This window comes from Panthera tigris, chromosome B2, assembly GCF_018350195.1.
Source record: "Panthera tigris isolate Pti1 chromosome B2, P.tigris_Pti1_mat1.1, whole genome shotgun sequence".
Taxonomy (NCBI): domain Eukaryota; kingdom Metazoa; phylum Chordata; class Mammalia; order Carnivora; family Felidae; genus Panthera; species Panthera tigris.
In genome coordinates this window covers 12,730,153-12,754,446 of record NC_056664.1, presented here as the reverse complement: position 1 = coordinate 12,754,446, position 24,294 = coordinate 12,730,153, and the positions used below count along the sequence as shown (strand labels likewise).

General features: G+C 51.5%; 1 protein-coding gene across 8 annotated transcripts in view; it reads right to left on the bottom strand.

Annotated features, from left to right (window-relative positions):
- The window catches only part of ATXN1 (ataxin 1), a 411,201-nt gene that overhangs the window by 13,764 nt on the left and 373,143 nt on the right, over positions 1–24,294 (bottom strand). For 7 of the 8 annotated variants that reach the window (XM_042985667.1, XM_042985668.1, XM_042985665.1 and 4 more), the window contains one exon: positions 4,117–6,163. In XM_042985667.1, the coding sequence (XP_042841601.1) occupies positions 4,117–6,003 (1,887 nt within the window). In that variant the 5' untranslated portion in view covers positions 6,004–6,163. Of the gene's footprint in view, positions 1–4,116; positions 6,164–21,548; positions 23,150–24,294 lie in introns of those variants that run through there. The other variant, XM_042985672.1, reaches the window with a different exon arrangement.

Sequence of the window (24,294 nt, the reverse complement as noted above, 5' to 3'; positions counted from 1 at the left end):
GTGCTGGTTCCTTTGAACACGTTTTCTTTAATCCTTACAACAACCCTAATTCCTCCCACCACGAGAGCCGACTGGAAGGCTGAGACAACATACACGATAAAGTATCTGTGCACTCACTTGTGCCCAATGTGCACAAGGTCCCTGCACTATTGTTGGAGTGGAAGGCCGATCTGACTCAGGTACTTTTACCTGTAGATCCTGCATCTTCCTACCAGCTAACTTGCTTCCCACGCAGAGGACGCCCCATTCTCTTAGCGAACCTCGCTGGCTCACGCTAGTGCTGGGGGTCCCCTCTGGGACTCGCCACAGACTTACAGGCTCCATCCTGGAAAAGATTTTCAAGTGGATTGTTATATTTGGGAGTGAGGCCCGAGGAAAGCGATTCTGTCGTCCACCGGGGCTGTGACGCAGGATCACCAAGCGTGAGGGCAGCAGGGGCGGGGGGCTCTCCTGTCTGGGGTGCAGTGTGCTACCTGTGCTGCAGAACACGAGGAAGGAGACCCAGAGTGGCCACCGAGAGGCCGGATCGCACCTGAAGTTCCCTTTGTCTTCTCCCACGGCAGCGGGCTGGGCACAGGGGGCAAAGACGCTGCCTGGGCAGAGAGAATGACCACGCTGGATATGGCAGAGCCACGGGGACAGGGACAAACAGGCAGCAGTGTTTTTCTCCTACGCCGCCTCGTTTGCAGCTTCAGCTGGAGACGACACTGGGGGCGTCTTGCTACAACGGTAATTAGTTCAGCTCCTCCAAATAATCAGCCAAACGAGAAACCTCTCAGTTTCACACGGGCTGGTTTGGTTCCCATGAGGTCTTGGTGCTGATTACGAGCACGAGGTCAGCAGAGATGCCCTCAGTGTCCCCGTGTGGATTTTTGGCTCGCCGGGCCAAGGTGGGTAGTTTCTAGAAGCTCTGCGCTGCGAGGCAGAGAAGCCCAGGATCACAAAAAGAGAGTGCGCCCCTCGTACGAGGAATCATTTGCCTGTCTCGGGGATGAGAAAAGCCATGGCTCAAGGGGAAAGCAACACGTCTCGTGGGCGACCAGGCCCGGGCCTTCCCCACCGTGGCCCGCTGCGTCCAAAGGGGAGGCTCGTGGTGGATTGTCTGAGGTCAAGCAGCCCTTCCACGCAGGATTTAAAGCCCGGAGTCATAGAGCCATCCATCTGGGGTGTAGAAAACCATCCCTCCTCCCACCACTTCCCCAATCAATTTGGTGATTTTTTTTGCTAGTTAAGTTAAACACTTTGCACATTCCTACATCTCCCCGTGGGTGCATTAGTGATTTCTAGCCAGTCGGGAAGACACGGCTGATTCTCCAGGCCTGGGTGGGGGCAGAAAAATCCTCAGCGCCACACGGATGAGGGAGGAAAGTTCTCGGCCCTTGGAACGTAAATTACATCCAGCTATCACTTCCCTGGCCCCCCTCCTCCTTCCCCCCTCTCGCTTTCTCTCTGATTCTCTCCTGTCACCAGTGGCAAACACAGCTGGTGGAGTATTTTAGCAGTGATGATGTCAGCCTGTTTCTGATAGGCTTCTGGGGAAAGCGACACATCACTGGCTGTGTCGGGGGCCTTGCACTTTTGTTTTTACAGCTCAAAAACCAAGCCACCTTTTGAGCAGGCAGCGGTCCTTCCCGGCACGCGACACCCCCGCGCGGGGCTGCCCGGACAGACCTGCGAACAGGCCATGATAAATCTCCTACCTCCTCATTTGCACCTTGGTTGTGTGTAGGCAAAGAGACCCGTGGTCTGGCTGCCGGAGGAAATGGGACTCACAGGGAAGCCGGTGACTCTATCATGCGAGCGTCCGTTGTGCAAAGTATCGGGCAGGGAAAACATAGAGATGCTTCCTCTCCAGAACTGCCTGGTTGATTCGAGAGCTAAAGAGGCCTGGGAAGCCCTTGGCCATGAGAATGGCTGGAGCCGTTCTGTATTCTCGGGGTGAAAGAGGTTCACGTGCAAACCAGGAGCATTTCCAAGTAACGCCTCTTCCTGTGCCTTCCCCCGTTCACAGTAACGCTTTAAGGATTAAAGGTGCCATGAGAAAACACATTCACTTGCATTCCTGCTTATTTCCATGTTTCACCTGGAGCCTGTTACAAGACAACTCATTTTTTCCTTCCAGTGCCCACCTCCAACACTACCTAGGCAGGAGGGAGAGAGCGGCAACCACAGGCGGGGAGGGAGTTCGAAATAATGACGCCGCTTAGAAGAAAAGTCCTGCTGGGGCACCTGGGTGGCTCAGTTGGTTAAGCATCCGACTTCAGCTCAGGTCACGATCTTACGGTCTGTGAGTTCGAGCCCCGCGTCGGACTCTGTGCTGACAGCTCAGAGCCTGGAGCCTGCTTCAGATTATGTGTCTCCCTCTCTCTCTGCCCCTTCCCCACTCATGCTCTGTCTCTCTCTGCCTCAAAAATAAATAAAAACATTAAAAAAAAAAGAAAAGTCCTGCTGTTTTGCATTTTTTTTTTAAATCTGAACTTTGAGACATCTTACTTGGTCCCGAACCAAAGACCGCAAGCCTATAGTGACGCTGTACCATAAAACAGAAATCTTTGGGGGCTAAAAGCTCTTGGCATTGCAGGCCCCCTGACACTGTGCGAGACCTGACATCTGGTCACTCCCAAGCCCTTCTGGAAAACCCTCGAAAATCCCCCCTCCCCTAAAACTTGATCTCTTAAAAGTCTGCTCAAAACAATTTAAACCATGAACTAGTTTGTCTTATTTATTTATTTATTTATTTATTTATTTATTTATTTATTTATTGTTTACTTATTTTTGAATGTCCCAAATATCAGCTACACTATGACCATTTTCAACTCAAACGTGAGGGCAGCGCTGTCACCTCTGGGGTTTTTCAAAGTCCTCAATGGAAACATTCCCAGGAGATGTGGGCTCAACGGCCGAGGAAGCTCCCAGCCTGGAGGCCACACCTGCTGGACTCCAAGCCACCTGGACAGTGCTTTATATCAATGGGCCATGGAATAAAGGTGTTCAGGTGATTTAAGAGACTTAAAAGAGTGCATGGAAGGAGCCCACAGAAATTAAGAGAGTCAATAATAGTTCCAGGCTTTAACGCGACTCACCACGACTGCGTTTACTGCTGGTGGTTCCTGTTTACCGCGAGCCCAGGAGATCACCTGGGATTCTGGGACTATGTTAACTGTGCCTTTTACTTTCTACCTTCCGATGCTTTGACATCTCGGAGCCTTGCTGCCTCTAGAGGGGATGCCCCTCCCAGGGTTAGCCGATTCCTTGCCTGGGAGAGACATCTTCACATGCAAACCAAAAACCCACACCCCCAACCACCGCCTCTACTGGGCTTTCACCTCGGGGCCCCTATCCACCTGCCCCAATCACCCCAGGCCCAGGTAGCAGACACCCAGGGGCAGCTCTGCCCCAGAGCCCCCTGAAATTATCCACACCAGCCAATCCTAAGCCTGCTCGTTCCTTCCCACAATAAAGGCTCTTGCCCATGTTCCCTCCTCGTCCCCCTGCCTCCTGACTGACTCTGGCGATTCCCCATGTGGCGTGCCCATCTTCTTGGGATCCGAGTAGAACAAGCCACCTTTCAATGGCGGCTGTGCCCCCCATCTGTCAGCCTCCCCACACCTAAAGAGTAATAACATTTTAAAACACGGATGTTGGAATGGGACGTGGGGACTCTGTCTAAGGTGCCCACCCGGACCAGCACTGCCTTTTCCTGGCAGAGAAGAAGGGCACAGTGACCCCTAGAAAGGCTTGAGCCTGCCGGCCGCGTTTCGCACTCGAGGTTCCTCATCTAAACTACAGAATAAAAAACAAAAACAAAAACAAAAACACGCCCAGTGGTGATTTTTCTAATCTTCTGGAGGACGGTACCTTTCCTAAGCCCTCCCGTCTAGGAGCACAGAAGTGAATTCCTCACAAACGAGTGCCCTGGGGCGTTGGGGCTTAGAACCTGGCTCGGAAAGGTGATGGTCCTGCAGAGTCTAGGGGTGAAGGAAAACCCTCAATTCTCCGCACAGCCCCCGTTGCAGTCTGCCTCTTGGAAGAGGCTCATGTTGCCGGGGAAACCAGGGAGGACCGCATGACTGTGTGTGTGCGCGCGCGCGTGCAGGGGGAGGGGGTGAAGGTTACCTGTGCTCGGTGCTCCCCGACGGCAAACTGTATCACCGCCACGCCCGGGTGGTGGCTGTCCTCGATCCTCTCCACGGTGCTGGAGTCGATCTTCAGGTCGCTGCTGATCTCGGCGCTCTGGATGAAGTCTTCTGTCTTCAAGTCCTCCACCTTCTTCAGCTCCCCGTTGGCCAACTGGATGATGGAGCCTTTCATGAAGTAGGGGGGCAGCGTGGGGGGCGCGGCGGCGGGGGACGCCACGGACTGCACCACGGGCAGGTGGATCTGGGCCTGCACCATGGCTGGGTAGGCGGCCTGCGTGGCCAGGGCCTCCGGGCTGAAGTTCTCGTTCTTGGGGAGGGCGGTGGTGACGAACGTGTGAGGCACTGCCGCGAACTGGGGCGACGACGTGGCGATGGCGGGGGCGGCTCCCGAGCCCTCCACGTCGGCGCCGCCGACCGGGATGAGCAGGGGCTGCGTGCCGGGGATCACCAGGTGCTGGGGCAGGCTGCCGGCGTACGTGATCGCCTGCTGCTGGCTGCTCAGGTAGCCGATGACCGGCGCTTGGGTCCCCGCGTAGAAGGCGGTGGCCGGCAGTCCGACCGGGAGTGGCTCCGAGGCGCTGTGTGTGGTCTGGATGACCGTGTGGGGGGACAGCGTGGCGACGGCGGCGGCCTTCACGCCTTCGGGGCCCAGGGCCTGTTGGGGTGACAGCGCGTAGGACCGGTGCCCGGGCTTCCCTAGATGCAGGCCGCTTTTGTCGTTGAGGGTGGAGGGCGAGGCCTCCCGGTGCGTGACCGGCTGTACCTCCAGGTCGGCGGCGGGCGCGCTGCTGGTGGGCAGGACCATCACAGAGGCCCGGACCCCCGAGGAGTCCCGACCGCCGTAGTCCGCGGCGCTCGGGTGCACCACCACGTGCCTGGACTCGTACGGGTGAGGAAGCGACTTCCCGGCCTTCACTAGGCCCAGGTCAGCGGAGCTCGGGGCCCCGTACCTGCGGCCCTTCTCCATCTCGCCGTTCAGGAGCTCCTTGGCCTGCATGGCCTGCAGCCTGCCGCTGTCGGCTTTCTTGGCGGCCTCCCGCGGGACGAAGTGGCCGCCGGAGTCGGTGTATTGCACTACGACCTGGGGGGAGGGCCCCAGGGTGAGCGTGTGTGGGATCATCGTCTGGTGCGGGTGCAGGTGGACGGGGATGGCCGGAGGGGACGCCGTGCGCCCGGCGCTCTGCGGAGAGCTGGAGATGTGCACATACTGGTTTTGCTGGGTGGGAGGGGGGGACCCCGGGGGGCCGAGCCCCGACGTCCTGCCCAGGTGCTGCTGCTCAGCCTTGTGTGCCGAGGCTTGGCTCAGACTGCCCATGTTGGCCAGCAGTGTGGAATAGGCTTCCAGCTGGGAGCGCTGGGATGGAGTGGTGGCCCCCGCGGCCGAGGCCACGGCACTGGTGACGGGGCTGGCTGTCGGGGAGATCAGCTGCGAAGGGATGAACCCGGCGTAGGGCCCGCTGTACTGGGAGGACCCGATGAACTGGAAAGTGTGCGGCAGGTGAGCGTACTGCACGGGGGACACCGGCGTCCCCGACTGCGGGGGAGGGTACGCGGCGGGCAGCGTGGTGGTCGCCGGCACGGACCTGGGCGCGCTGGGCGGGGAGTAGTCCAGCCCCGCGGACAGCGCTTTGTGTAAACCTATTCCCTGCTGTAAACCCAGCTCCACCGGGGCCCCCGCCGGGCCGTGCCTCCCGCCCCCGTGGCCGCGGCCCCCCGGGTTGCCGGGGAGCCATGCCACGGCCTCCGCCCGGTGGTTGTCGCTGGGCGCCGCGGCAGCCTTCTCCTCCGAAGGCCGGCTGGTGGCGGGGATCTCGCGCTTCTTGGGAGGCAGGCATTCGTTGCTCCGCTCTTGGTTGGATTTCATTTTTCGCCGTCCCCCCTCCACGGTGACTGTTTCACTGTCTGGCTGGCTCTGGTTTTAGTCTGATACATGGAAAGTCACATTTGATTTCTGTAGGGGATCCAGGCTCTTCATGAGGAATCATCTCCCCGTGGGTGCGATCGGCCCGCAGCAGCTCTGGAATCTGGGAAGAGGCAGACAGGGTGGGGGGCGAGGGGAAGAGGAGGGAAAGGAAATCAGAACATCAGACTGAGACTAGGCCTCTGGCTTCCACATGAATTCCCCAAAACCTGATCACGGGCCCCAGCATGAAAGCCCATGAAAACACTGGCCACGTTGGAGAGCACATCAGGTAAACGCGAGGAAACTGGGAGGTCAGAACCTCACAGCAGATACCTTCTGATGGCATGAACAGCTCCCCTAAGACCCTCTGCGTTTCTCAATACCCTCTCCCTATTTTCTTTGCTTCTTACAGGGGAGATGATTTGCTTCTTAAATTTCCTTTTCAGAAATGCTGGTCCCTTCTTTACCTCTTCTTTGCCTTGCTGGGAAATCCAGAGAAGCCCACAGGAAGGGCGACATTAGGGGAAGTCAGCCTCAGATGCAGGTGCTGGGAAGGAGCAGGTGAGGAGTGGGGGAGGGGTCCCAGGCCACCTTCAGGTGTAAGGTCTGGGGTTGGCGGAGGTCGGGGGCCCGTGGGGAGGGGGGAGTCTCAGGCCATCTTCCGGAGTAAGGTCGGGGGTGGGGGTGGGGGGGTAGTGCCGGGTCAGCTTCAGGTGTAAGGTCTGATGCCTCACCTGCCGGGGCTCCTACTCAAAGGTTCTGCCTGAGTCAGGGTCCACACTCTGGTCCAAAGCCACTGTCTCTTCCCTCGCACACATGCACAGTACCACATGCCAACTCAGCAGAGGCAGCCAAAAATAATCTTGTTCTCTACAAGTTTCCAAAGAATTCCCAGTACAGCTACTCATAGGGTAACAGAAAGCCAAAAGAAATCTGTGAGACAGTTAAAAAATGAATATGGTTATGGTTACACACACAAAAAAAGTGCGCTAATAGGGAGGCTACGTTGAAGGTTCCTCCTTCATGACGGTTATTCCTTCTTTCTTTCTTTCTCTTTCTTTCTTTCTTTCTTTCTTTCTTTCTTTCTTTCTTTCTTTCTTTCTTTCTTTCTTTCTTTCTCTCTTTCCATGTAGTCTCTGAATTTTCTCTTCACACCAGCTCCCTCCCTTTCTCCTTGGAAAAGGCCAACGCGCCATTAACCCTAGAGATGAAACCTCTTTTCAGATCAATCAGCCCCATGCGCCTCAATCGCGATCTATAAATAGTGGGCTGGGAGCCAGTTACATACATATATCTCAGTCCCTCAGTGGCCGGTGAACTTGGAGTCACCGTGACTGTGTGGGCAGATAGACACCCACTGGCAACAGGCAGCGCATCAGTGGGACCAACAGGAACCGGGCTAATGAGCCGATGCGAGTGCCCCTTGCAGGCACCAGCTGTAGACACAAGCACTGTCACGTGCGGGCATCCTGGGAAACTGAGGCACAGGGCTTTGGGTTTTAGCATTTGTCCTACCCAGACCCTCTTGTCTACAATCTGATTTTATAAACATTTTTTAATCTTTATTTATTTTTGAGAGAGAGAGAGAGAGAGACTGAGCATGAGTGGGGGAGGGGTAGAGAGAGAGGGAGACACAGAATCCGAAGCAGGCTCCAGGCTCCCAGCTGTCAGCACAGAGCCCAACGTGGGGCTCGAACTCATGAACTGTGAGACTATGACCTGAGCCAAAGTCGGACGCTTAACAGACTGAGCCACCCAGGCGCCCCATCGTTTACTTATTTTATTTATTTGTTTTTTTTTTTTTTTTTTTTTTACTTTCTATTATTTTTCAGAGAGAGACAGCACAAGTGGGGGAGGAGTGGAGAGAGAGGGGACATGAGTACCCGAAGCAGGCTCAGCGCTGACCGCAGAGGGCCTGACAAGGGGCTCAAACCCACAGACCGCAAGGCCGTGGCCTGAGCGGAGGTCAGACGCCTCACCGACTGAGCCACCCCGGTGCCCCTTGTACACTCTGATTTTAAAACAAGCACGACAAGGCAGCAGGCAGCCTTCGGCATCTGATCCCTGCTGACGCTGAAGCAATGGGGCATCCCCACCGTCACACGGCCTCTTTTCTCTCCTCTTGCCTGTACCAGCTTATCCCCATCTCTCCTATGTAGCTGCACTACCCCAGCCTAATCGGTAACCTTTTTTTTGGCCGATGATTTTAGCGGCCATTGTTACTCTTGCTTCAACATCGTCACCAAACATCGCAATAAAAAGATAATTCAAAAGACAGTGCCTGTCCTTAATGGTGGTGGGCAGCGGCACACGAGGTGGAAGTTTGTAAATTTGGGGTCTCAACATCAAAGGTCATTTCAATAAGAACAGAGTTTCTCATTTGACATGAGAGGCACTTTAAAGCCCGGGATGGAAACAAAAAACAAAGTGCAAAGATCTAGTACGTTCATGCCGGAGAAATACCTGTGTTGAAGAAATGATGTCACTTATTTCCCCTCCCGACCTAGGGCTTTTATACGTTCAGAATAACCGTGCTCTGTGTAGCCTTCTTTTATAAACAGTGCAGCACATAATTTACGCACAATGTTTGCAAATCAATCAGGAGGCCAGTGCTACGTTTAAAACAATGACAGAATAAAATTAAATCACAAACTTATAAAAAAAATCAGTTGCCCCTTCTGGCTGCTGAACAAGTGCTGACAATGATCTTTTAGCTTTAGATCTCAAGAGTCACTTAAAGAATTGTCTAACTCCCACTTTCCCACATCAACTAGCAAAGTCATTTAGAGCCACTCAAAGCAAACCGTTCCACGCGCCCCCTGCTGGTTCCACAGTAGCACTGCTCCAATAAAACCCCACAGGATTTCATTAGGGATGTTCATGCAAGAGTGATATGTCAGAATCCAAAATGAGAACATTTGCATATAGTAGGCCCAGCCAGTAAGGGAATAGGTTAATTAGCCCAAGGCAGCTCGAGGGAAGAAAAAGCAGCAGCATAAAAGTCCTTTCAAAGCCAAGCAAAATGTCAAACACATTCAGAAGAGGTCCATTAGCAATGCAAATGTAAAATTGCCTGTACAACCGAATGCACAATACCCCAAATCAGAAACCCCCTCTGAAGGTACTTCTTAAAGAGCCCAGCTTTAGTGAATCTGAAAAGGAATGCTGACTTGGTTCTCAGTAGTGCCTTAGTTTATTTATAGCGTTTATTTGAGAGACACTGGCTTAGCTGGCCCTAAAGATCTCTGTACAGACTCCAGGGCTGGTCTTCTGCTAATGGACCACCGGGACATATTGGCCTTAATGCACAGATTCAAATTTATTCTTCTGAAAAGCGAGCCATTGATAAATGTCTTTTGCAGATAATACTAATGATAAATCAAGGATCCAGAGATTACCACGGGAGCTGGAGCGACCTAGAGCCAGACTGATACAAATTTCAACCCATTCTCCTCCTCCATTTAGAATTTAGAATGTCTCCTATCTGCCACTGCAGCTTGGAGGAGACGGGGCTCTCCAATTCCGGGACATGTGTCCCATCTCCGTGCCCACTAGCTCTGTACTATCTGAAGCTGCCATCAGGAAGCACTGCGAGGGGAGGGATTGAGCCTTGCTGTGTTTTCAGAGAACCACCAGAGGGCGCCACAGTTTGCCACCAGGTCCCCGGTAACGGGGTTTGATTCTTCATGGAATTGAAAGAATGGAGAGGTATATAACATGAAGGTGGAAAAGCAGAGAAGGGAAAAGGAAGGGAGTGAGAAAGAGATTTAAAAAAAAAAAGAGAAACAGAGAAAAAAAGGAGAGTGGAATTTTTCCCTTGTAGCGTCTTTTTCTAGCTGCAGACAAATGGCCTCTGTGTCCCTAATCACCTTCTTGGGGCTGAAACACAATAGTTTAGCTGGGCCCCTGGGGGGCTCACTTCTGGATGAACAACAGAAAGATTTCTTCACGACATGAGGCCACACACTATTTTCTAAACGCTAAGTTCCCAAAGAACCGTATATACACGTCCTATTGTTCAAACATTATTATTAAGAAAGTTGCTGGATGAATCGAGACAAAGTTATTGAGGGTTGAACCACATACGGTTTGCCTGAGAATCTCCGCTCATCTACATTTTAACCTATTGCCCTATTCGTATTTTATCGTTTAACTCGGTGTAATAAGGCTTTGCTCTCCAGAGTGCAGGACTCAAACCAACAACACCAGTAGCCCCGACAACTTTAGAAATGTAGGATCCCAGGCCCCACCCAGCCCTCCTGATTTAGAACCTGCATTTTAACAAGATTGCCAGATGATTCGTATGCACGGGAAGGTTTCAGAAACTCAGGTATGAGATTAGATTTTCTAATCATAAGCTTCTAAGCAAATTAAACTTCTCTAGCCTCTCTTTCTGATGAAGGGGGTGTTGAGAAAGCAAACGCAGACCGGATGGAGCCTTGGCGATAAGCAGCTAATATTTAGGAAATATGCCGGTGTTTGTTTGGGGGTCACTGAGACTCAATAGAGTTCTAAGTAACAAACGCTCCTTTTCTTCCTGTTCTTTGTGTCTTCACAAAATATATGGAAACGCACTTTAAAAAAGCTGTTATCATCAATTTCATATGAGACTCAATCATCAAGACGCAAAACAAAATTTAACGAAAGAAGCCCCACACTTACATCTTCGCTATAATTCAAAAAGACTTCCCCCATTACGTTCTTTCAGAAATGATAGGAAAATGAGATGCTTCTGAGCTGGAGGATGTGGGAATGTGTCCCCATGGAGTCCAAGTCCTGTAAATAACAACTGCTTTCAACGGGAGCCACTCCTAGGATTTGGATACATACAGTCCTAAAACTGCTCTCCCAGGTCATGGCTGTAAACGGAACTGCTCTGCCCGGCACACCCAACTGTGTGAGTTTCTGAGCTTGAGCGGATCCCATGGCTGTGGGACACGCACGTCTGCGCACGAGAGAGGCATGAACTGATGAATCTGGGTCAGTTCTGGAAGAACTGCGGGACCATTTAGGAGACAGGACGCCTGGCCATGACAGGGGAGGTCACCGGGGCTCCGCCAGGATTCTCGAAGTCCTGGCTTGCCAGCGTCCTTTCTGTTCTACTGCTAAACTGGAAGGCGTAGGTAGTTGACTCCACACGGTTCTTCATTCAGGTTAACTATGAAAAGCAGGCCTAACTCTGTCATCCGTGGGGCTTCCAGGATGGAGAGGGGTTAGGGAGGGATGACCGCACAATTAGCTACCTTCACAGTGGATGGGACAAGCGTGCCCCGAGGGAAGTGGGTCACAGATTCATTCATCGGAGACTCACCTTAGTTCAAACATGGACAGTAGGCTCTAACTGTTCAGTGTCACTGTGGAGCAAATGGTATGCCAGAACTCTATTTTTAGTTCTATTCTGCCCAACATTTTATTAGCTTTTAAAAAATCGTGGTTAGAGGTAACAGAAAGCTAGAAGAGACGTTTTCTATATTATTGTGATTAATATTCAGACACAGGTATCCTCCACTTTGTCAAAGTTTGCCTTACACTTGGCTTTTACTAAAGACCTACGTTAGCACCTGCTTTTGCAAACCGAAAGCATTCCAAAGAGGATTTTGCTTTTGCAAAAAAGGCGAAAAGCAAAAAAAAAAAAAACAAAAAACAAAAAAACACAAAAAACAAAAAACCCCCAGCGTTCAGCACCTGTCTTGCGGTGAGCTGTTGTGGAGGCAGCGCGCACCCTGAACAGCGTGAGTAGCGCCACCAAGCGCCTTTCTGGGGAACTACACCCGGCCTCTCAGCATCCAGCGGCCATAGTTTGAACTGTGTTCTTTGAGCATCTGGGCTTTATCGGGATTTACTTGGTGCATCTGTTAGCAAGATGCGTCCTAAGGTATCAGAAAAGCCTAAGAGAGGTTATTCTGGGGGGTCTGGGAATGCTACAACGTTCTCCAGGTAAATTAATGGTAATTACTTCTTCGCTTAATGCCATTTGGGCTTACAAGAGTTTTCATAGGAACACTCCGCTTTCCAACAGCGGGAGGGGAACCTATACATCCTCAGAAGCTGGGAGCGATGGCACAAAACCAAGAAAATTAAGATTGCTGAGAATAAATGTAAACGCTTGCCCTCAGTTTCAACAGCTCAATTCATTCGGTAGCAGGGGCTGCTCTCTCGATCTGGCCTCAGATTGGTTCAAATGAAGGAGCCTAGCAATTTTTTGTTTGACCATACATTTCATATGAACCAACAGTCTGGTGTGGTGCCTGCAAGGCTGGAGTAATTCTAAGCTTCACTGATAACGCAACGTTCAGAATAAAAGGGATAAATCCTGCAATATCGTATTTTGGTAAATCTACAGTCCAAGTACTGAGGCAGGGGGTCAGGGCACAATGAAGTGGGTCCAGGGTGGACCGACTGGGTTATTGAGAGGTCTGGACACAAGGCAGGCAAGTAACAGCGGAGGCAGCTGAGGCTATATGGCCTGGGGAAGTACGGGAGAAACCGGAACATAAGAGCAGTGCTCAGTCTGTACAGGGCTGTCCCTGGAAGGCAGGAGCACAGAACTCAGCCCCAGATTACTTGAGTAGGTACAGTGAAAATCAGCAAGTAATTAGAACTGTTAAGAATAGGTTGGGCTGCCTACTGAGGCGGGGATCCCTGTGACACCCCAAGGGTTGAGACTGAGTTTGGAGACTGATGGTCCCAGATAAGTGGAGGAGACCCCTGTCCTGCCCAGGTGCTCATGCTCCCTACTTTTATATATCTTTTCATTACAAAGATTTTGAGACCGTGATTTCACCCGTGTCAAGCTGGCTTGCTCATAAGCCTAGCCTACTTTCCAACTTTCTTGTTGCTGTGTCCTCAGTGCAGAGTGATTATATGCTCTCTCTGCTCTGCCTAGCATAGAGCCTCACGGCGCAGGCCTCCTGCTCCAAAATGAGGTGGCTTCTGAAGAGAACGAAGGGTCCACTCCAGGTCCCTCTAGGCCAGAGGCCACTGGAGAGGTGAGCACGACTTTGCAGAAGAGGCTGCTAGCTATACCCCCCCACACGCGGGCCCCCCTTCTCTCCTCCGCCTCTGGTGACACGGACCTTGCCCTTCACAGAAGCGCAGCGAGCGCGAAGAGAAGCATCAAAGAATCACAGCCTACCATCCGCAACCTGCACAAGTGCTCGAGGACATAAGGAAAAGGTACACGGGTACCTTAATTGGTGCCGCTAACAAGATAGGGCCGTGGACTGAACAGGGGACGCCCAAAACGTATGGCCATCTGGAAGTCATGAGTGCGACTTTATTTGGAATAAAAGGGAACGTGTTTCAGGATCTTGGGATGAGATGATGGCAGGCTGTCCAGGTGAGCCCTCCATCCAATGACAAGTCTCCTTGTAAGAGAAAGGCAGAGAAAGATTTGAGACACACAGACACACGGCACCATGTGAAGACGAAAGGCGAGACAGTGGGGTTTTACGGCCCCGAGCCAAGGAACACTTGAAGCCCCCTGCAGCCAGAGAGGTCAAGGACAGATCCTCCCTAAGAGCCTCTGGTGGGAGCAGCGTCCTGTCAACACCTGGATTTCAGACGTCTGGCCCCCAAAATTGTGCGATGAATTTCTCCCGTTTCATAAGCCCCCACATTTGTGGTAATTTGTTAGGCAGCCCTAGGACGTTAACACGAATGGCTTCTATGTACCCATTGTCTAACACAGGCCAATAACTCGACTGAAGCATCTGATTTACCCCGTGCAACAAACTCTTTTTAAAACAATTTTTTTCCCATTTATTCATTTTTGAGAGGGAGAGAGACAGAGCACAAGTGGGGGAGGGGCAGAGAAAGACGGAGTCACAGAATCCGAAGCAGGCTCCAGGCTCCGAGCTGTCGGCACAGAGCCCGACGCGGGGCTCGAACTCACGGACGGAGAGATCACGACCTGAGCTGAGGTCGGACGCCCGACCGACTGAGCCACCCAGGCGTCCCTACAATCTCTTGAGGTTTGTATTTTCATCTCTAGTTTTTCAGCGGGGGACACAGGCTTGGTTAAGGCCTCACAGTCAGAGGAGAAGCCAGCACTGGAAACCACTTTTTTACTCTTTCCAACCATGATGTCGGGCAGACTGATGTACGGGGTTGCACCATGGTGATGGGAACCGGCTGGCAAAGCTTCCACGCGGGAAAGACAGGATGCACAGGGACGAGAGGGGGAAAGACGGCCACGGAGCCTGGGCACGGAAGCCGGCGCTAATCACGGACTGCAGCTGACCACGTGGTACTCAGTGCCACGGGCTGGGGTGACTAAGGATCTTGTCACCTCACAGGTGAGCCGGGGACCCCCAGCACCACCCGGCTCCCTGCTCAATGCCACCCACCCAGTTCTGATCTGGATCATAGTAGAACTGAGACCCCCGAGACAACATCCCGCGTGGCTCAGAATCGTGGACACGAACACCCTCTCTCCCCGTCTAGTGCCACAAAACGTAAGTTCAGGTCTGCACTCCAGGTGCACGTGTCCTCCCCCTCAGTGGCCACAATGCGTACGACACGGCGGCTCCCTCCGAGGCAGTGCCTGGCTGTGGAGACAGGAATGTGCCCCATCGGATGGGATTTTAGTAGGATAAGGAAACGGTCCAGCTCTCCATATTAGCAGCACCGTGAAGAATAGTCTGGGGGGCTCTGCTCACATATAGGTTTTTTTGGCAACGACGCGGCCCCATTTGGGTGCCCCCTGGCTGGGGCCACATCTAAAGACTTGGAGTCTTTCCTCCGATTGAAAGCCCTGACCGAGATGTTGGAGGGGAATCCTCAAGATGCAGGGCCGCTCTGGCTGTTCTTCTCCTACTGAAGTCTTCCGCCCGGCAAGTAGCTAAACCGCCGTGTCCCTTGTCCCTAAGTGGGGCTCCGCTATTTCCTACTGCTGTCAGCGACACGGAGGGATGGCCTTCACCAAGCTTAGGCGAAAGCTTTTCTCAGATTCCTGGCTTCTGCCATTCCTGCCCCTGGCCAACACGAGGACAGTGAGACCAGACGGTGTTTTTAGTGGGTTCTGCCTCCCTGTGGAAACACGAGGGGATCTGCCACGCGGGTGGGGTCCACCACGTGGGGACATGGCGCATGTCCGCGCGCTGGAGGACAGGATGTGCGAAAGAGGAGGGGGAGAGGGGCGAGGCCGGCAGCTGGGCTGTGCTGTCCCTGGAAGTCGGCTCATGTGGAATGTCACTGCCGCATCTGGGTAGCCAGAGTCCTCTGGCAGCCTGCCCACGCTGGGATTCCTGGAAAGGCTCAAGACGGAAAAATAATCACTTGGAGGGATAACCATCTGGGTTGAAACTGGTCCCAAATGAATTGTCCAACAGAGTTTGAGTTTTTAAGAAAAGCTGGAAATGCCTTTCTGTCACGACCTTCCCCGGCTCAATCAATACATAAGCAAATACCTTTCTGCTTTAAAGTGTCCTGTGTGCCAGACTAGCCACCCTGGGACACCCAAGTCTCTGTTTATTCACTGCTCTGGCTGAAGGCTGGGGACAGTCAGATGCACGGGCACTTGCCGGCACTCTGCACTTGGTGGTTCTCGCCTAGCCCTAGAGTGACCTGCTCGGAGGGCAGCGGTGCTTGGCCCCTCTGTGGTCTCATCCCGGGGACGGCTGCGACCGGTGCAGATAAACACAGTTAGAGTTGGGGCTGGAAGGACAAGAATCTGTATTTTTTTTTAAGAAGAAGAAGAAGAAGAAGAAGAAGAAGAAGAAGAAGAAGAGGAGGAGGAGGAGGAAGGGGGAGGAGGAGGAGGAGGGGGAGGAGGGAAATCATGAATTTGGAGAGACTATGTGAAATCGACAAATATTCTGTTTTCTGCAATCAAGTTGGCTAGGCATTTAAATGTTTACTTATTTTTGAGAGAGCACGAGTGGGGGAGGGGCAGCGGGAGGGGGACAGGGGATCCGAGGCGGGCTCTGTGCTGACAGCAGCAAGCCCGATACAGGGCTCGAACTCACGAACCGCGAGATCAAGATCTGAGCCGAAGGTGGACGCTCAGCCGACTGAGTCACCCAGATGCCCCTCATTTTCTGACTCTCAATTTAATGTTCTTAGCCCTACAGGGGTATAGCTCAGTACAGAATTCACGCGGTGCCCACATCCATTGGCATACTTGGAATATCAGGATACGGATTAATATTATTATGGAACTACCGACAGGAAGGTAACACATCCATATTATTATTACTCCTACTAAGGACAGAGATAATAAGAAGAATAAGCTATGGGCAGTAGACTGTAGGTTCTAAACCTGGCTTCACCCCTAAGTGCCTATGTAATATGTTTTCTCTTTCAATGTAATCTTTATCTTACTCAAATTATACATGTGCCCAGTTTAGGGAGGCAGGTGTTTCAACAGTGTGTGATGCTGTAATTAATATCTCTGCCAATTAAATGGGCACATGCACAGTGCTTGGCAGAATGCACACCCTCAATAAATGGTAGCCATCGTCGTTATAATTCAGCAAATGCTTTCTTGTCAGTTCCCAGTTCTTTCCCACACTTGTCTGCTGCTAATCGCTCCTGCTTCCACACTCAAATCCAATAGAGGACCTTCCAACTAGCAATCCTTTCAAACATCTGGGGTTTCTTCCCTCACGCTGTGATTTATACAAAAGAGAAAGTCACGGATAACGGACAATTTGTTTTCTTTCTTCAGTTGATCAAGGGAATGATAATCGTTCCCAATGCACAGGCCCCCCTTCACACCAAAGAGCGTGCAAGCAACTCAACATATACAAGTAGAATAAACACAAAGGGGGTTTGCTAACCTCAAGCTATAGGCATTTCCTGGTAGAGGGTAAGTGTATGGGTTCCTTCTTCCACCCCGCCTGCTTTTCCACAATACTTCTTGGATGAGTAATCCCCAAAAGGCGTGGTGGGGAAATGCAGAATCTTTTTCCACATCCCACAGGAAGGCTGCCAGCTGTCTCCTTGCACACACTCTCCTAAGTTTCGCTACATGGCACAAAGGAAAGCACCAGGAGTCGCTAGAGGAGGCTTCGATTCTACCAGGCGCCAGGGGCTGGATCTCTGGGAGATCAGATGGTCCAAGTGTATGAACAGAGAATGTGAAAATCCCCACCAAGTCAGAAAAATGCCTTTCTGCGACTAAGGCATTCTAAGAGGGTCTCAAAGCATTCATTGCCCTTGATGTGGCTGGATGAAAGGGAAGTGGAAACCCCTGGATAATCCATAAACTAACAAAGCATTCCTCCAGGGTAGTAAATGTTGGTTTCCCTTCTACGGTTGTTTTCCAGTCTTTGGGATACTGTACAATCTTTCAGTCTTCTCGACTGCAAAGGCCCTGAGACGTCCTGGGACCCAGCCTCCCCAAGGCAAAGCAGGCACGACACAGGTCACTGAGTCTGTCTTTGTATAAGGCTACAGGAATACTTTACACACAAGCAACAACCAGTGCTGTTGTAAAGACAAGGGTGTGATACTCAGGGTGTAAGCGATTTGCCTAAGGCTACGTGGCTCATAAATGGCAGAAATAAGATGAAAATCTTGGTGTATCTGATACACAAACCTGGGTTCCAACTCTTGGATTGTGAGTGGATCCGCTGGTATGTAGTGCAGGATTAACCTTACTCAAAGACAGGTCTGGCCTCAGCTACCAGGCTTCTGGGATGTCCTGCCCGATAGGAGCATGTGTGTTTCCCTGGGGCACGGGGCGGGGGGAAGGTTGGCCTCCAGACAGCCTAACCTTGTGACTTAGGATGGGGGCTTGGGCCGTGCAGTATCATTCCAACATCTGGAGGAACAAACCATTAAAGGTATTCACCCCACCTCCAGGAGGGGCTGGAGACAAAGAGCGGCCATGTGGATGGTATGTGATTCAACTCCAATAAAAACTCTAGACACCAAGACTTGAGTGAACTTCCCTGGGGGCAATATTCCATGGGTACACATTGTGAACAGGGGAGGTTAACACCCTCCAGCTCCATGGGGAGAAACTCAGACTCTTTGGGCCCCTCCGGAGTCTGTCCTGTATGCCTCTTCCCTTGGCTGATTTCAGTCTGTATCCTTTCTCTGTGGTAATCTGTAACTGTGAGTAAAACAGCTTCCCATGAGTTCTGTGAGTGCTTCTGGTGAATTATGGAACCTGAGAGTGGTTTGGGGAACCACCCTCTCCCAAAGTTGTAACTGGTGTCAGAATCGAGGGAAGTCTTGTGGGAACTGCTCTGGCTTTCTATTTGGCCCATAAACTCCTTCTTATACTTCGTGACGATTATACACGTAAGAGAAACAGATCAAGTAATAGACATAATCAATGAAGTCCACCAGGGTTCATGGGTGAGAACAAATCATTAACCAAAGATTAGATCCGTCCAAATCTAACAGTGGCCAGGCAAATGAGTGGAACAGAAAGGTAGGTGCTCCTACCTACATGCTACCCAGCATCATCCAATCTGGGCCAGGGCCCAGTCAAGAAAGCCTCCTCACGGCAGTTACCCAATGGCACACGCACGTAAGAGGATTGAGTGGTTCAAGAGTCGGAAGTATTGGGGCAATGGGGGAAACCCATCAGCTAACTCACTGGTGTCTCAGTCTTCCCAGTCTGCTGAATGCACTGACTTACTGGACATCTCCCATGGCCACCAGGTATTGACCATCCCACCAGACCAAGTGGAGGGCTGGGCCCCATCACCCGGCTCTCCAGATTGTTGACGAAGCGCTTCTGATAGAACACAAAGGAAGTCATGCCTGTGCCTGGGACAGTACTGTTTCACTGTGTTCTTGGTTCTGTGTGCAATAGCAGGTAGCCCAGAGGCAGCAACTGTGGGCTGGGACAAGACATCCGGGAGCCTTGGTCTCAGGGCCTTACTCGCTGCACCTGCAGATCAAGAAGTCAACCCTCGCTGCACATTAGACTCACCCAGGTTGCTTTCAAAAACAATACCAACGTCCCGACTCACTCTAGACCGCTAAATCAGAATCCGCCTAGACCGCAGGGCCCAGCATTGGCATTTTAAAAGATGCACCAGGGGCTTCTAACATGCAGCCAGAGGTGAGACCAGACATACAATCTTCATTCCATGCTAAGTCCACTCCTTGGCGGAATGCCTCCACGACGCTTAAAGACAGCCTCCGATCGTCTACCCCCCTCCACTAACATAAAAACGACGTTCTCACCTCCTTCCACTGCGTTTTGAAATTACATGCCTACAGTGAGATACGACCACATACCCATTAGAACAGCCATGACTTAAACAAAAGGGAAACAACAAGCTTTGGAGAAGATACGGAGAAACCGGGACCCTCGTGCCTCGCTGGTGGGACTGACTGTAATGTGGTGCGGCTGCTGTGGAAAACTCTGGTGGTTCCTCGCGAAGTTAAATGTAGAATCATCATGTGATCCAGCAAATCTACTTGGAGGCGCACACCCAAAGGAACTGAGAGCAGAGACTCGGCGTGCACAGCAGTATCCTTCCCAGTAGACAAAAGGTAGAGATGTCTGGAATGTCCATCCACGAGACGTGGATACACAAAATGCGGCATGGCCGTACAACGGACGATTTCTTACTCAGGCTTCAAAGGGAAGGGAATTCTGATCCGTGCTACCAGATGGGCGGACCTGGAGCCACCGTGCTCAGCGAAAGAAGCCTGATGCAGAAGGGCAGACAGTGTATAATTCTCCTTAGAGGAGGGACTTAGAACGGGCACGTGCACAGCGACAGAAAGTAGAACTCAGGTTCCCGGGGTGGGAGAAGGGGAGGGGAGCTCCCGTTCCGCGTGCATACAGAGTGAGTCCGGGATGACGACAAAGTTCTGGGGACGGAGAGCGGTGATGGTTGCTTGAAAACGCGAACGTGCCTCGTGTCGCCGAGATGCTTAGAAGTGGTTAAAACGGGGGATTTTATGTCATGTATATCTTATCACAATAAAAGAGAATTTTTCAAAATTACAAGTCACGGTCTTAAAAAGTCTGAAGCTTCAAGCGCAGTTTCGTTTTTCAACTTGGCAGGGCCCCTGCCCCCTAGTGCTGCCTGGAGGCCCACGGCTGGCAAAAATACCTTCTAGAGGCAGCCTGCTTTCCCTGGCCGGACGTCAGGGCCTCTTTCAAAGCCCTCCACGTGGTAATGCACTTTTCCACAGCCCCAACGGCAACTATGAGTGAGAAAAAGTTAAGGAGCATCAATTTCGGGGGGCATCGCCCCCCGAGCTCCCTACCCTGCCATTGCTGGCTCAGGACGGCGGGCCGGCTGGCATCCCCACCCCCGACGTCCCCCCTGTACTTTATCACCCGGGTATGTCAGCCCCCCCCCCCGCATCAGGGACACCGAGCCGTGGTGAAGGGCCACTGAGTAAATATTTTCAGCTCTGTGGGCCATGCGGTCTCCGGCACAACTCGACCCTTTGCCGTAGCGCGAAAACGCTGTGGATAATACGTACGCGAGCGGGCGCAGCTGCGTCCCGTTCCAACCCTCAAACTTGCCTGGCTCCAGGCCTTTGGGGATGCGTCCTTCATCTGCTCGGAGCTGCTCCCACGCCAGCCACTACCCCTCCACAGGGCAGCCTGCTGGCTGTCTCCTAATCCGGTGGTGCCCACATCGCCAGTGCCCAGACGGCCCAGATGCCAGTGGCCTGGGAACCATACTTCGAGAACCACTGTTCTCCGTTATCTTTCACGTGTCTCTTTACACATCACTTACCGTAGGTTCTTCCCACCCCCAGCCCGTATCCTGTGCCTCTCCTTAGTGTCCTTTTACGTGCTGCCCTATTTTACCAGAAACACGAGGTCCGACAGCTGTCTGCTTGGCTACCTCCCCGGCGGGCCCCTAGGCTGCCACTGGCCACCCCCTCCACGCCTTTGACCATAGCAGACACCCTGTTACTTTCTTCGGTAAACATTCCTGAAATCTCAGCAAAGCCACGAAAGACCACACCGCAGTCTTGTCCATCTTCTTCTCTAAGGCTTACCAATACTTACGTAACTACCACAGTCTCTTTATTTTTTAAGTTTATTTACTTATTTTGAGAGAGAGTGTGAGTGTGTGTGTGTGTGTGTGTGTGTGTGAGCAAGGGAGGGGCAGAGAGAGTGGAAGAGAGAGAGCAAGGGAGAGGGAGAGGGAGAATCCCAAGCAGGCTCCGTACTGTCAGTGCAGAGCCCAAGTTGGGGCTCGATCTCACGAACCCTAAGTATTGAAGTCTTTTTTTTTAAGTTCATTTATTTTGAGAGAGAGAGTGTGTGTGTGTGAGCAAAGGAGGGGCAGAGAGAGGGGGAGAGACAGAGAATCCCAAGCAGGCTCTGCACTGTCAGCACATAGCCCAGTGAGGTGCTTGAATCCATGAACCGTGAGATCAAGACCTGAGCCGAAATCACGAGTTAGAGGCTTAACCGACTGAGCCACCCGGGCGCCCCATAACTACCATAGTCTTACTCTGGGGCACTCACTGCACTTTTAAACTTGTTTTCATGCGTCCTCCTCGTTAGATTGCAAACCTCCCCCCTGCCGGCCCCGTGCTGGGCACAGACTGCAATTTCATACCCTCGACATTCTAGGGTTGCTGTCCTGTCTTGGTTGGTTCATCGTTCTCCTCCTCTGTCCGTCTACTGCAGTTTGGTCTTTCTTACAAGTTGGCTACCAAGAGGCAAAACGTTTCCGGATCTTTTCTCCTAGGTTTTCGGATGTAACGACACAGTGTTGGATCAAAAATTGAACTCCTGACAGAGAACATAAAATACTGTGCATTTGAAAAGCATCTGCACTCAGAGATTCCATTGCAAACACAAATTCTCATGTGAGATTATTAACCTCCGATCCTTCCTGTGGCAGGAAGTACAAGGACGCCGTGTGAGATGTTGTTAAAGATGTGTGCTAGAGGAGAAGGCCTCTGAAAATCCACATCCAATTATCCAAAACTATGTCCAGATTGTCCTACCATCAATTCCAAGGAAATGCTTCTGGTAGTCTTTGGATTTACTGGAAGGAATCCGTATTTACAAAGACAACCATTTTATTGAAACCAGCCTCAAGCAAGCAGAGAAAGGACAGGGAGACAAGCTGTAAATCAGCCAAGATAAGAATTTTCTCTGAAACAAAATGTTTGTTTTAAAATGAGGGGTATGACTCACGCTCCGTGAATGGGTGGCTGGGTTCTGACCCTCCAAAGATGAATTGTTCATTTTGAAAAAAGCAGAGCGAGTGGGACACCCACTTTCTCCCTTCCTTTATCTCAGAATGAGGCTGAAGAGTGGGGCCCCAGAAGTCCGAGTCGCGTCCGGTGACCAGCAAAACGTACGATGGGCTGACTGGCTACCTGCAGCTGTTTTCAATCAAAAAGTGCAGCCTCTCCTGGGGCTCCCGTGCGGCCAGCACGAAGCTGGTGGAGCAGAGAGGACGCTGAAGGAACTGCCAGAAACCCTACAGAATTCAGCTGCCAAACTCCTCCTCCTCCCCCTGGCTCAGCGTCATGAACTTAATCAGGTATTCATTCAATAACAGTTTTTTACGCTCTCCCCGGAAGGATGCCAGCGCCCTCTAAAGCGAGGCACGGCGTCAAATCGACGGCATTTGGCAGGAAGAGGTCAGGGGCAGTGTTAGGTTCTTTTATTGAACCTAGGGTCTGGGAACAAGGGAATCACCCTTCTCCGCAGTACATCTTGGACGTGCGGCAAAGGAGACGTTACGACGAAAAGCTGGTCAAAGAGAAGAAATGCTCTGCCTATCCTACGATGGTTTCTAGTTGTCCTTGCCGGGCCATCAACACATGGTGGGACCGTGGCGTCGCACAGATCTAGGCTCGACTTCCGGCTTTTGACATTTGGTCATTGGTGACTTTAGGGGAGCTGTTCAACTTTCTAAGCTTTGATTTCCTCTTTAAGAACATGGAGATAATAATAAACCCTATCTCGCAGAGTTATTATGGAAGTGCGCAGGGGGGCATGTGGTCAGTTCTTAGCCGACGGGCTGGAGTATCTTGAAATAAGTTACCTCTAGCAATGCCCAGCTTTCCAGCATCAGATGACCTCCTCCTGGGGACTTGAGGGCACAGGCGTGGGATCCTAACTGCCACACTTACAATTCTGATTCCACTACCCACCAGCTGTGTTTCTGTCCCTCCATCTCTAAGGTGGGAATAATACCAACATTCACCTCATAGGCTGGCTGTGAGTTCACCCACGGAAAGAACCTAACTCAGGGCCTGACATATCGCAAGAACTATAAGAACATCAGGGCTGTTGATGTTACGATGATCTCTTGAGAAGGGCCTCCTTTGCTCAGGTCACATTTTCGTGCGTGTTACAAAACTACTTTCCTCTCTTGAGTTCTTTCCCCGGTTACTTTGTGAATCACAGGCACCCGTTGATTCCAGCAAAGATGTTAGGTAAAACCATCTCTAATTAAAAGGTGCCTTGCCTCACCTCCGTTAACGAGGGATTTTAAGTCTGAGCGTTTCACAAAGTTTACTAAGTCTCTCAAATTGTCTTCTAGGAAATAATCCCCGCTGGTGCCCTGATAAGTTTTTCTCCTTAACTGGACCAAAGCCTTGTCTGCAAAACAAATGGTCAATGACATCGACATTCAAAAATAAAATCCAAATGCACTCATGTTTTAAATTTGGGCTGGTGTGTCTTATTTGCCTTTTATTCCTGCAGTATAAATAGAAGCTTTGGGGCTTCTTTGAACATAGAGCACAGGACACTCTTTAGGCACAATGACTCAGTACTAATGAAATCGATCTCTTTCCTATTTAACCTCTTTAGAACACCCATCTCCTCACCAGAATCTTGATCACATTACAAATGCACACACACACACACACACACACACACACACACACACAAAATGGCCGGCCATTTTAGTTAAGGCCCTAATAGGAAAGCTGGCAGCATAGGAGGACTATAATCTAAATAGGCAATAAAATGTTTAATGAACAAATGAAACGCAACAAAGTCAGTCCATGCCCTGTTAACAAGAGAGTTCATTTTCTTTATGAATACTGTGGCCTCGGAAGATAATCTCTCTGAGCCTCCGTTTCCTCATCTGGAACACGGAAACAATAATGATTTCAAAAGATCGCTGTGAGATGAAGCAGGACAACGCACGTGAGAAAGTACAACGTTTATCACAAAAAAAATCCGAATATGTTTTCTTATCTGAACTTGAGTTGCAACCCTTTGACTGCCTGTCGTGACTTTCCACGTGGATGCTCTAACTTTCCCTATCACGCCTCTCAAACCAGCGTCCATTCTGGTTCCGTATTGGTCCAGTGGTTTCGCCCCATTTCCCC